A 14,050-nucleotide genomic window follows, 5' to 3' on the forward strand; every position below is an offset into this window, starting at 1 on the left:
AGTTACCTGTATGCCGCGATGTCTGAATTTGGTATCCCCTCAAAACTAATACGGCTATGTAAGATGACGTTGCTCAACACCAACAGCGCCGTCAGAATTGGAAAGGACCTCTCCGAGCCGTTTGATACCAAACGAGGTTTCAGACAGGGTGACTCCCTGTCGTGTGACTTCTTTAACCTGATGTTGGAGAGCATCGTGCGAGCCGCAGAACTTAATCGCTCAGGCACAATTTTTTATAAGAGCGTACAATTGCTGGCGTATGCCGATGATATTGACATCATCGGCCTTAACAACCGCGCTGTTAGTTCTGCCTTCTCCAAACTGGATAAAGAGGCAAAGCGAATGGGTCTGGTGGTGAACGAGGACAAAACGAAGTACCTCCTGTCTTCAAACAAACAGTCGGCGCACTCGCGTATCGACACCCACGTCACTGTTGACAGTTATAATTTTGAGGTTGTAAAAGACTTCGTCTATTTAGGAACCAGCATTAACACCGATAACAATGTCAGCCTTGAAATCCAACGTAGAATCTCTCTTGCCAACAAGTGCTACTTTGGACTAAGTAGGCAATTGAGTAGTAAAGTCCTCTCTCGACGGACAAAACTAACACTCTACAAGACTCTCATCATGCCCGTCCTAACGTATGGCGCAGAAGCTTGGACGATGACAACATCCGATGAAGCGACGCTTGGAGTGTTCGAGAGAAAGATTCTGCGTAAGATTTTTGGACCTTTGCACGTTGGCAACAGCGAATATCGCAGACGATGGAACGATGAGCTGTATGAGCTTTACGACGACATAGACATAGCGCAGCGAATAAAGATCCAGCGGCTACGTTGGCTGGGTCATGTCGTCCGAATGGATACAAACGCTCCGGCTTTGAAAGTATTCGATGCGGTACCAGCTGGTGGTAGCAAAGGAAGAGGAAGGCCTCCTCTGCGTTGGAAAGATCAGGTGGAGAAGGACTTGGCTTCACTTGGTGTGTCCAACTGGCGCCGGTTAGCACGAGAAAGAAACGACTGGCGCGCTTTGTTAAACTCGGCCAAAATCGCGTAAGCGGTTATAGCGCCAATTAAGAAGAAGATTACAAAGTGTGATGAATGGACGTACAATGAGATTTAGCGCTAGTGGTAGAAAATTAGTATTTCCTCGAGCATTCGTTCGATGGCAGTGAACTCGGCAAATGTCAAGCGCATTAAGCGACAAGTCACTTCATGCAGCGATGCCTAAGTACTTTACTTTACTTAACTTTTCCAAAAATCAGACGCACAACCAGTCACGTAATCAATCATACATCATATTGCCAACCATTTTATGAGCAGGAGTTGCCAATCAAACAAAAGTGTTCTAAGATTTTCGATAAAATTTAATGTTACTTTGCTCGAGCATCATCTAAACTGTGTCCTTTTCGCATTACCCTGATTGACGTTTACATATTTGGTTATGCAACAGAGTTTGCCTCATTGACCCAGCTGGGGTTAGGGTGCGCCATTCACCTAAAACCTCGAACCTTTCTGCGTAGGCAACACCTTCTCCAGTTCTTGCAAAGCCATTGCTGTCGTTTTCAATCACATTCAAAGGCATTCAATTATGCTGAAGCGTGGCAATTGTCACAGGAAATTGCTTCCGCTTTAGGTACAACGAAAATCCATTTAAAATGCAAAATTTGGGTCAAATTTTGACGATATATAAATGCAAAGTTTAAAAACTATATTTACTTCTAAAAGCTCAATATTAGAGGAGCAAATGTCGAAGTTGCAAAAGTTTTCCATTCACTTGAATTTTAAAAAGCACCTGCATTTAAATTTTATTCTTTAATTTAATTCATTTTTATTCTATTTTTAGGCTCTTCTAGTGCTACCAAAAATACGTTGGCATTGTGCTGGCAGCTGTGTGTGATCATTTCTGGCCTTGCCGGGGAATTAAAGTCGTACCATGCAAACACATTACGTATTTGCGGGCGAACACAAACACAAATACAAAAAGAAAAATGCAAAATGCAAAAAGTCATTATACGGTAGCCTCATCAGTGGCAACGGGTGTGAAATCAGAGCAGGCCAATCATTGCAGGTGCAGCTGGTCAATGACGCTTATGAGGCATGAAAGACAGTTTACATATGAATATGTATATTTATATATGTGTATATTTATGTATGTAGGTAAGTGCGGTTGCAGTTGTGTAAGAGTACGGCTGTGCGTAGGCAGAGTTTTCTCCACCACCCAAGTGCTGAGCATTTTGCAATCAAGCGCTTCCTGTGTGTGTACCATCTCGCCAATTGGTGGCATACGCAGTGCTGCACCGCAAATACTCGTACCAATAACAAACAGCAACAACATCGAAGGAACAAAAAAATAAAACAAGCCTTTCATGAAGTTATCAGCAGCACGCAGTTGCCTAGCTGTGCAAATTGTTGTTGCCATGTGCTGTCAACTGCTCCTGAGCAGGCAAATCCAGCGCAGCTAACACACACACATGTACTAACATACTCGTACATACATATATGATTGACATACAAATACACGTATGCTGCTTCTTTGCTTTTTACTGCTATCGGGTTGGCAAAACATTCTGGCCAATTCATCATTTTGTCAGCGTGACAAACTCAACAATTGACAATTTTTCAAGCTGACAGCGCTGCAGAGTTGCTGAGTTGTCGGTGGATGAGTGGCTGAGTAGCGGAGTGCCAGGCCGGGAGTTGATAGAATGTGGACAGCTGAAGTGTCTGGTCGTTTGCCTGCTCCGTCAACGTTCAGTTTGCGAATATGTAAATGTGTGCTGACAGTTCTGATGCGATGGGTTGTGTGGTGTTTGGAAGATATGTACACATAGTCGCATCTATTTATTTATTCATGTGTATGTATGTTTGTGTGTGATTCGTTTTTTGCAACGTTTTTTTTCAACGTCCTGCGTGAATGCTGATAAAGTGTGACAGATAAAAAGCGACTTTTGAATATTTTAAGTGGACTATCACCGGCGGTTGGACCGCATGCCACAAAATATACTTGTACTTGAGCTGTCTTTGTGTGTCAGTGCGAATGTGTGTGTGCAAAAAAGAGCGTAGCATTCTAGGATGTAATTAAAGTGAACCGCTTCGACCGCCCCTTAGGAATTTGTTTTAACAAAATATACACAATTTTAATTAAAATATTGATCAAAACTTATTTTTCGAAATTCGAATTTCAATTTTCAAACTTAAGACTGTTCATTTGCATCATACTCATACTGCAGGTACACTTATAGCAGATACTTCTTAGAAAATCTAGAAGTATTCACGATTTTTTTTTATTTAAAATTTTCGAACTTATGTAGATCCAATTTATGGATATTTAATTTCGGATACTTTGGTAAAGCATCTAACAAATATTCAACACGTAATCGCTTAAAATAACTCAGTAACTATTCTCTAGTGGGTTAGTTCAGTTACCAGCCATTGAAATATTTTCAAAAAAGTCATTCGTTAAAAATTAATGAACTTGTGTGAAATCATTGCTGATGAAAATTTTTGACGTTTTAACTATATTTCAAAACTGAATTTCTGATAAGTAAAATAATGTTTTTTTGCAATTTTCGAAAATTTCGAATTTGTGTTTTCGAAATTTCGAGCAGCACAGCTTGCAATTACAGCTGCTTTTTGGTAACCACTATAACAATTTTATAAGAAGCTTTATTAAAATTAATAAAACTGTTGTCATAGCTTTATTCTAAAGCATACGCAACAAAATACATATATACGCACTTAGGCTATTCTTCGGCGCTAAAAACACGCGTAAAGTCATTAATTTGATTTTATTGCGCTCCATATTACTTCACCACAGCTGAAACTCAATTAAACGCAGATTACTCCACAAGTATGTACGTATAACCACCAGTACTTCATTGAGACAGCAGTAAATTAAGAGGTGTTGACAAAATTTGCGACACCGACAAATAAATTTAAGGGCCTGCGTCCACCCCGCTACAGGGCGTGCAACGGATTGACTGAAAGGCCGCCCACGCAACATCACAAATGTCACGCGACGAAATCTAACCTGCTACATAATGGGTGATTTTTTAAAAGCTATAAGAAAGTTTTCCAAAAAACACACGTAAAATTCAGAAAAATGCACGACATTTTTATTTAAATCGATAGTACAGTCCATATAATTTAATGTAGGAAGATTATTTCATGCAAATGTTGACCGCGACTGCGCTTCAAATGGTCCATCCGCTTAGTCCAATTTCGGCATACTCTTTCCAATGCTTCGGCTGGTATCTCACACATAAATGCTTTAATGTTGTCTTCCAATGCGTTAATTGAAGCAGGCTTGTCTGAATAGACATAAGCTTTAACATAGCCCCACAAAAAACAATCTAAAGGCGTTATATCGCACGATCTGTGTGGCCAATTGAGAGGTCCCGAACGTGAAATAAAATGTTGCTGAAACCACATGTCATGCAAGTCAAGCTTTTGCATTTTGGGCAAAAAAAAGTTGGATATCATTTCACGGTAGCGCTCACCAGTCACAGTTACGTTACGATTCACAGCATCTTTGAAGAAGTACGGTCCAATGATACCTCTAGCCCATAAACCGCACCAAACTGTGACCTTTTCTGGATACATTGGTAGCTCTCGCAATTCTTCTGGCTGATCTTCACTCCAAAATCGCTAATTTTGCTTATTTACGTACCCATTGATCCAAAAATGAGCTTCGTCGCTGAACACAATTTTTCGATAAAAAAAAGTGGATCTTCGGCCAACTTTCCAAGAGCCCATTTATTAAAAATTCTGGGTTGCGGTAGGTCGTTCGGCTTCAATTCTTACACCAGTTGTATTTTGAAAGGCTTCACACCTAAATCCTTTCGCAAAATTTTCCACGTTGTTGACGGCGACGAATCGATAACACGGTGTGACAAAAAAAAAAACAATTAAATATACTTTTATGGAGACCTAGCACAACTTGTAGGTATAGTAAAACTAAGAAACATGGTATAGGAGAAATTTCCAATACACCCCCAAAATCTCATTTTATGGCCATAAAACCGTTTTTCAGTAGGTTGATGTGAACAATCACTCCTAACTTCGTCAATTTCCATCCGATTTCGAATTTGTTTTTTTAGTTCGAAAGAACAAAAACAAGCCTTTTTGACAGTGTGTTGACAATTTTTCTGAAATGACAACTGACGAGACTGTAGACGGAAGTATTTGGATTTTTTTTATTTTTTCTCTATTTTTTCAACTTTGACATAATTTTTACGATATTATCCGTTAGTGAGGATTTTTTTTAGTACACTACTGTTATAGTAAATTTAATTTTGCGTCGAATGAGCTATATTTGACTGTAATTGAATTAAAATTAATGGAGTTGTGTGAGTTTTAAGATTTTTTTTTTTTTTTACTAATTTGGTATGTAGGTATAACTTACGCTAAATGGGAATAAGGACGTGTTTTGATGCGTTATTATAGATACGTAATATTTATTGGAGTATATATGTATACATAAGAGTACACTGTACTGCATACAACACAACTGGTTAGAACTTACGAAAATATCTGACATATTATAGCACTTTTTTTTTTCAATAGAAATATGAAAAAGCTCCCAAGTGTACCAAAGTTCACACTGTACATTGATTAACAAAAGAAGTTTGTTATTATAATTTAACCTTATTAAAACGTCAAAGTTTTATTGTTTGTTTCATTGAAATCCAAGAGATATAAATCAAAACGTTGCCAGAAAAGTCGAATTTCTCAATATTCTCCGATGATGTGGCATCATCAGCCTTATCATAAACCAGATGATTGTTATTTTTGTAAAACGGACGTAAACGGTCATCATTATAAAACTCGAAAGCACATAAAGTATGCTGATGTTGCAATTGTTAAGAACCCCGTAGTCTTGGACGATATGATTGACTCAACTGCAAGTCATGAACTGAAGGAAGTTCAACTCATTGCTGATGATGATCAAACTGATAACAATAAACCTGATGATGAAGAGTACTTTCCGTCTGGTTCTAAGTCTTCAGAACGACACATTGTATCAAATTCAGATTTTCAGGACCTTTCTCGTGATTTACTTCTATCGGGAAGACAATCTGAAATGCTCGCTTCTCGATTTAAACAATGGAATTTAGTTGATGACGACTTCAGATGAATGATGATGATCGAATTTCTTACAGAGAAGTATTCAAAACTGATGAAGAGAATGACAAGTGTACCGTACTATACTAAACTCCAAAGGGCCGTTTCCACTGCATTTTTAAGTTTGGAACCAGTTCCGCTGTGTACTGCACCGTACCGCACCGTACCATACCGTACAGTGCTGCACTGCACAATACTCCAATAAATATTATGTGTTTGTAATGACACTTGTTATCATTTTCATGCTTCGATGCCTACAACCAAATTAGTACAAAATAAAAATAAAATCTTAAAACTCACACAACTCTATTAATTTTAATTCAATTACAGTCAAATATAGCTCATTCGACGCAAAATTAAATTTACTATAACAGTAGTGTACTAAAAAAAATCCTCACTAACGGATAATATCGTAAAAATTATGTCAAAGTTGAAAAAATAGAGAAAAAATAAAAAAAATCCAAATACTTCCGTCTACAGTCTCGTCAGTTGTCATTTCAGAAAAATTGTCAACACACTGTCAAAAAGGCTTGTTTTTGTTCTTTCGAACTAAAAAAACAAATTCGAAATCGGATGGAAATTGACGAAGTTAGGAGTGATTGTTCACATCAACCTACTGAAAAACGGTTTTATGGCCATAAAATGAGATTTTGGGGGTGTATTGGAAATTTCTCCTATACCATGTTTCTTAGTTTTACTATACTTACAAGTTGTACTAGGTCTCTATAAAAGTATATTTTCACTGTCGCACAGTGTAATTGATGGTCATCATTAACACTGGCCGATACAGCTGCGATATTTTATTCAGTTCGCACTCTACGTAAGGGTGTTGGTGGTTTGATGTCCAATATTGTGAATTTGATTCTAAATTTAGTCACAATAGCTCGAATAGCCGCTTCAGTGGGTTGATTAAACTGACCATAAAATGGCAGAAGCGCGCGAAAAACTTTCTTAACAGAACACGCATTTTTATAATAAAATTCAATGATTTGCAAGCGTTGTTCGTTTGTAAGACGATTCATGGTTAAATTATAGACCAAACTGAAGATATTTGCCAGTAAAACAAAACACGAAACGTGCGGCAGCTGTTTAAACCAACTGTTTAAAAAGATAATAGCTAAAAAATCACCCGTTCCATATGCACATAAGCACTTCTCCAACACTTCAAAAAAGTACAAAATTGGTTTAGCTGTAACAACCGTCCGCCACCCGTCGTGTCAGCTCCTCCCCTTTGCCACCAGAGGATGTGATTACGAATGTCACATGTGCTTCGCATAGCGTATTTTGACCGCGTCCCAGACATTTGTCAAATTGCTATTGCTACCATTGTTGTTGCTGCCATTAATATTTTGTAGCGCATTTATTGCGTGACAAATTATTTATACGCGTACACACACACTTACACCGCGAATACCACAAATTATTGGCGAGCACTCTGTTTATGTTCAATCCTTCGCACCGCACCAGACGCCAAATGCCACTATAATCGAAACGGTAACAACAAAGCGGCTTCTTCTTCTGGTCGCGCCCAACGAGTGCGAAAATCAAACGATATAAAAAACGCGGAAACATAATTCACATCAAAATCGAAATCCAAGGACCATCGAGTGGATTCTTGTGGAAATATGTACATGTGCGTGTGTGTGTGTGTGGACTCAAAAGCGTTCGCTTTGACAGCAATAAGCTTCAAATGACAAACTGTGCAGCCCCAGCAACGGCAACAGGCAGTAGTTAGTTGGGCACTAAGACGAAGCGTTTCGCAGATCTTTTGCAGTTTGCTCAAACAAAACAGCACACAAACAAGCAACGGTATTGATAGGTAGCAGACGTAGCAGCTCAAAATAACGAAAAAAAATTGACGCATGAGTTCATTAAATTTTCTACGATGAAAAAATTTATAACAAAAGATGTTTTAACGATTTGCGTTTTTCAGCCGCACTATTTTTCATAAATTTTTTTTGCTTTGATTGTTCGGCCCCTTTTATTGCTGTGCTTCTGTCTACTAATAGGCATTCGTCAAATGGGCGAATCGAAAAATTGTGGGCGTCTATGACACTAATTGACTAAACTCGTTTGGGTGCATTTTGGCTTGTTTAGGTTAGCGCGTAATGCGTAGTTGTTGTTGTTCTAATATTTTTTTGGTTGTTGTTGCTTTTTTTGTTATCGCGATTAGTTCACGTTTGTCTGTTCGCGACGTTTGTCTGTTCGCGCCACCGTGGAATTTTGTTTGACAATTGTCAACTTTTTTTGTCTGCGTTCATTCGATGTCGTTGGTTGTCGCGTAGATAAGAGCTCTCCACACCGCGTGACACAGCACTGGCTTAAACTGTGGTTGCCACTGCGCGATAATCGTTGATAGCTTTGCGCTGTCGAAATTTTAATTGCTTGTCTATTTGTTTTGATTTATTTTGACATATTAATGGGTTATGGAGGTCAGTATTGAATAGACTCCAAAATTATAAGGGGCCTGCCTAAGGGAAAGGCAAATGAGGAGCGCACTGTAAATACAGGTTTATAGGTAAAGTTGAGCAAATGAGTGATTTAAAAACAAATTGGAGGAAAAAAGCTAGGCTTGTATTTCTGTATGTAATCTAGCTCTAATTAAAAAAATGTGTTGCCCAAAGGTCAAGGTGGTTTCAATTCATTTTCAACTTGCTTTTAAGTTTGCCTATATACTTTTCTATGTTTTTCGTCTCCAACTCGCTACAATGATTTATTTATTAAACTAAAAGCGTTGGCTAGTTGAGCCGTTGCTTGCTTTTCTACTTTACTTTAGTAAAGCTACTCAATGACATATACCCTGGTATGATCAGAAAGTACCGGGAATGTTTAAATAAAACAAAACGGAGTTAAATTTCAGGCAAATTTATTTAATCTTCTTCAAAATATGACCCGTTTGAAGCAACACACATGCCCACGTTTAACTCAGTTCTCCATGCACCCCTGGTAAGCCGATGAAGGGATGGTCTTCAGCTCCTTCGTCGCATTCTCCTTGATCTCCTCTATCGACTGAAATTTTCTTCCACGAAGTGGTAACTTCAACCTAGGAAACAAAAAAAAGTCGCACGAGGAATGATTCACTACTGACATCAAGGCGCCACTTTTGAAAGGCCCCTTATCTACAAATTAAAATGGCGCGTTCCCAATCAGGTCGTACATATTTGAAATGCCGAAAAAAAACCCAGATTTAACACCTCATCAAATTTGGTTAACCTTAATCAATTTTTCAATCTATGTAATCCATTATTCCGGAAGTTACACTCCTAATTTTTCTAATTTTTATTAACTCACATTTGCTTAACAAAAGTCATTAATCTTTTCTATAGGACCCACAAAATTCCATGCATTCCTGCTGTTTACCACACATTTGAACACTCGTCTACTGCGCTCTTGCGCGCGCACAGCCGCTTCAACTATGGCAAACGTCAAAGAAAAATGATAAATGCTTCTAATTTTACTGAATAATTGTCCACAATAAGGGGCTGACATATTTGTAAGAATTTCATTCTCTCACAGCAAGCAAAGTGTTTTGGCTGGTTCCATCCGCCTCCCCCCTCCCTCAAACGCATATTGCTACCCGCCTTTCTGTGATATGACACGGCTATTTGTCTGCTAAATCATCTGTTTCTACATATCTTTATTGTTTGCTTTTGAAATTTCCTATTAATTATAATTTATTTTTTCTGTTTCAAGATTTATACAAGTGAATCAATGTTTTCTACTTTTCGTTACCTCGTCCAAGCAAATGCGCCGCATAGAGCATATCACGAAACTGATGCGCCTGTTGATGTAATAACTTAAACGACTCGGCCAACTTGGCAGCTATCGCCGCAGCACCAATACCGCCAACCGCCGCCGTAGCCGGTGCTGGTACGTTGGTTGTTGGTGGTGGTGGTGTTGCTTGCGCCACTGGCCGTGTTGGCAGCAAAGGAATCGGCGCTAACGGGGCGCCTGTCATAGAATACGTTGGCATGGGGGGTGCAGCAGTGCCGGCTGCAATGCTCCTTACTGTCTGCTGCCAAATGCTGTAGCGCTCACTGCTGCTCGGCTGACTGCTCAGATTGGTGCTGCTATTGATCGTTGGTGACAGCGCCGAACCGGACAGCGAGGAAAGCGTGTCGCAAGTGCTGCTGCCGGTGCTGCCAACACTGGAGCAACGCTGCTGTGGCTGTAGATGTAGTTGTTGCTGCGCTGTTTGTTGTTGTTGCAACTGTTGATGCTGGCCCATTGGACTCGAGTTGGGGCGCAGCATTTTGTGCCAGCAGTTGTCCCGCTGTTGCTGATGATGTAGTAGTTGTGCGTTGTTGTGTCGCATTGCGAACAATTCACAAAATGTACAAGAATCCATGCTCTCACATTTCATGTTGTATTTGTTGTAATTGTATTAACGACTGTTTATAATTCACGTTTGTGTTTGTTGCTTTAGCTTTTGTTTCTTTTGTAGCAAAAATATATGTGTATGTGTTTACATTAAAATTCATTTATGTCATAGGATTTTGATTATTGCTTTTCAGTTTTCAACAAGGAAGCGTTTCTTTGCAAATGTTTTTGTTTTTATTTTTCAACGATAAGGCAACTATTTTTACGTTTTGTTTAACTTTTCTTTCATTTATTAACTCTGCACTTTTTATTTTACGGTTTTGCTGTGGGTTTTTTTATTATTTTTTAAATGTTCAATTACTGTCCCGTGGCTTTTGACACATTTGTGTAATAATATTGTTTTTAACTTTTTAAAAAAAATTTTTGATTTTTGCTTCGGCACTGGTATTTGATTATTTCTCTGATATTTCACATATTCTGCAAGTGAGAAAAATATATTGGTATTGGAGGATAAAAAAATATGTATTCATATTTTAAAATAAATTGCCCATATTTTTGCTATTCCCGTTTGGAAGTTTTTTAAAATTTTTTAAATTTAAACATTTTTTGGTTCAAAATATAGTTTCAAGTAAATTTTATGAGTTATAAACGGATTTATTGTTTGTTTTTTGCTTTGTTTGATATAACACAATTTTTTAAAAATCAATGATTCATTAGCAGCTAAATGCGTTTTAAATGTTGACGAATTCATATTAAACGACATTAATTTTCGATACACTCGTTCTTTCACGACAGGTTTGCACTCGAAGGTTAGAAAAGATTGTTTTTGCATTCTGTTATTTCATGTCCTGTATCCACCGAATGGTAGTCATAAACCAATTCGCAGCGCTGAGTTAATTAATTTTAGTATTTTCTAAAACTAATACATTTGAGTTGAGTTGAATCTTTGTTTTAATTTTTATTTTACATTAACTTATATTTCAATTTGACGTTCATACAAAGGTTTTTGAAACTCCCATTTTGAGCAAAAACAAAGTTTAAATAAAACAAAAACAAAAAAAAAAAATAAACAAATAAATGTAAAAAATTGGAAGCTTTTTAGTCCACGATTAAATTTAACTCTTACCATCACAAGATATTAGGACAGTTGGCAACTAAGTGCAATCTGTTTGGCAACATGGCTTTTGCAAATTACCATGGCAACGCAACATAAAATTGCATACAGGTTGGTTCAAAATTATTAAAAGCGAGACGTGCTAACCAGTAGAGAAATCCAAATTTATACCCCACATTAATACAAGGAGACAAAAAATTAATCACCCTATCAAAAGATTTATAATTTTTGCAAGTGGTATCGTTCGTACATGAATCAGATTTGATACTTGTATAGTAGACAGCTGCAGTATATAAACAGACAAGCTATGGAGCGCGTCAAGGTCAAAATAAAGATTTTCATTACTCAAAATCATTTTCTTTTATTTGGAAAAAAATTATTTAAAAACAAAATCTGATGATTAATTTTGCGCCACCTTTTATTTCAACTTTCAATTGAACACACAAACATTTTTGTTTCTATTTGTCAATTCATTTATTGTTTACAATCCCTTTGAAGTTGACGTGTCAATGCAATGGACGGAAACGAATATAAAATTCTTCATTTTGGTCTGTTAATCAGTAGAAGAAATTCATAAAAAAAATGGAAAAATTGTGCGCTGATGGCTTTTTCATTTAATTTATATATTTTGTTTATCTATAAATATTTTGTTTACTTATTTATACTTTATTTTATTTATAAACCTCCAAAAAGTGCAATACACGCCATAAATCATTGTTTGTGAATGTCCAAGTTACACTAAGCGTGAAACTGCTGAATGGCTGAATAGACATCCCAGATGAACGAAAAAAAAACTATCCATATTTTACATAAAAAATTACAAATGGAAAAACTTTTCGAAAAGTTATTGACACATTCGTTAACTCTTGAACAAAAAGTGCATCGAAAAGAAATGTTTTGACGTTGGCTGAATTGAACCAATTAAAGTGCGAATTGCTTGACCAGATTTAGCTTCCAGCGATTGCTACCTTTTCTTAAGCTTGAAATAATTCCTTTATGCCAAGCGTTTTCGTTGAAAGAAAAGTAATTTGCAGAGCTTTCACAAAATAATTACAGAGACGGATGCTATAAAGTATTTCGAGAATGAATGGAATAAGAGCATTGAAGTTGAGGGAGTTTGTATTGAATAAAAAAACAAATGATTTCATTTAAAAATTCACATTCTTTTAGTTTTGCTTTCATATTTTTCAAGTGACCTGTGCATTTGGAATTATAATTTATGAATGCTATGAAGCCACGAAATTTACACGACATTGTGAGCTGTCACATTGTAATTTTTTTCAAGAAAAAATGTAAGTATGCCATTGAAACATTTGATTAGCACTTACTTCTACTCTACCACACTTAAGTGAGCGTTCTTCTGACCTCTCGTTGGCTTATTGCGCTTTTCTAGCCTCAAATTTTATAAAAACCACGCCTTCCACACATTCACACTTTGTTGGCTTTCAAAAATTTAACACCGTCCCTTTAGGCAAACAATTACAACGCAAAATATCTCAAACATTTTAATGCCACAAAAAAATGCACATGCAGTGGCGACGCAAATATTTCTATTAACGCATTCGAACAGATTTTTTTGGCGCCGACTCCGCCGCTCTCCTTTCATTTCAAGTATCTTATTTATTTTAATTTACAAATTTTCCTGTTTTTTGCTCATTGCCTTATTGAAGTTGGCAAAACAGCCTACATAAATGAGCTTAGCGCGTTTGCGCAATTGAGCGCACAGAAGTAGACAAAAAACAAAAAAAAACAAACGATTGAATATATGTAAAAAATAAAAATTTATAAAAAATAAAAATAAAAATAAAAATTTTAAATTATATTAATAAATCGCGAGAAATAAAAAAGTAATATTTTTTGGGTATTTATGTTTATAAAAAATTTAAAAGACACAGCGCGCAGCAGGTAATCACAGTGACGGGCAATCCAAACGCCGCAGCAAGTCGGCAACCGATACATATTTTACATTGCAAGGACTGTCAAGTCGGCAGCGACTTTTTAAGTTTAGCATCTTGTGCTTGTGACGTTTTTGTTCTTTTTTTACTAATTTTTGGTTTTGTGACTTTTAGCTATTTGACGTCCATGCGATTATTAGCTGCGTTTTTCTGTTACCTCCTACTGGCTGACAGTTGGCCGAATAAACATTAAATAAATTCAAAACAAATAATTTTCCACTCAGTTGGCAACGCTAACGAGTGCGTGAAATTTCTGCATATTTCATTTACTTGTGCGGACCCATGCAATTGTTTGTATGTAAGTTTCAGATTTTATTGCTTACAACCCGTTATTTTGTATGTGTTTTTTGTGTGTGTTCAAGTAAATGCAAATAGTTACAGGCGTTAAAACAGCGGGCAGCAAGAAGTAAAGAATTGTGAATGCTTCCTGCTTGGCCGCACTGGTGTTAAGACGGAAGTAGAATGCCGTAGCAAGGAAATGACGTTGGCAGGCAATTGCTAGTTGGAGCAAATGCAGTAGAACTTGAAATATTTAAGCT

General features: G+C 37.1%; 1 protein-coding gene across 3 annotated transcripts in view; it reads right to left on the reverse strand.

Annotated features, from left to right (window-relative positions):
- Positions 1-14,050, reverse strand: part of LOC128859193 (serine-rich adhesin for platelets) — a 128,121-nt gene that overhangs the window by 22,574 nt on the left and 91,497 nt on the right. The window contains exon 1 of one of the 3 annotated variants that reach the window (XM_054095972.1): positions 9,855-10,919. The exons of the other annotated variants lie outside the window; for them this stretch is intronic. Coding sequence (XP_053951947.1) covers positions 9,855-10,485 — 631 coding nt within the window. The 5' untranslated portion in view covers positions 10,486-10,919. Of the gene's footprint in view, positions 1-9,854; positions 10,920-14,050 lie in introns of those variants that run through there. 3 annotated transcript variants of the gene reach the window in all.

The sequence above is a fragment of the Anastrepha ludens genome, chromosome 3 (genome assembly GCF_028408465.1).
Source record: "Anastrepha ludens isolate Willacy chromosome 3, idAnaLude1.1, whole genome shotgun sequence".
Classification (NCBI taxonomy): Eukaryota; Metazoa; Arthropoda; class Insecta; order Diptera; family Tephritidae; genus Anastrepha; species Anastrepha ludens.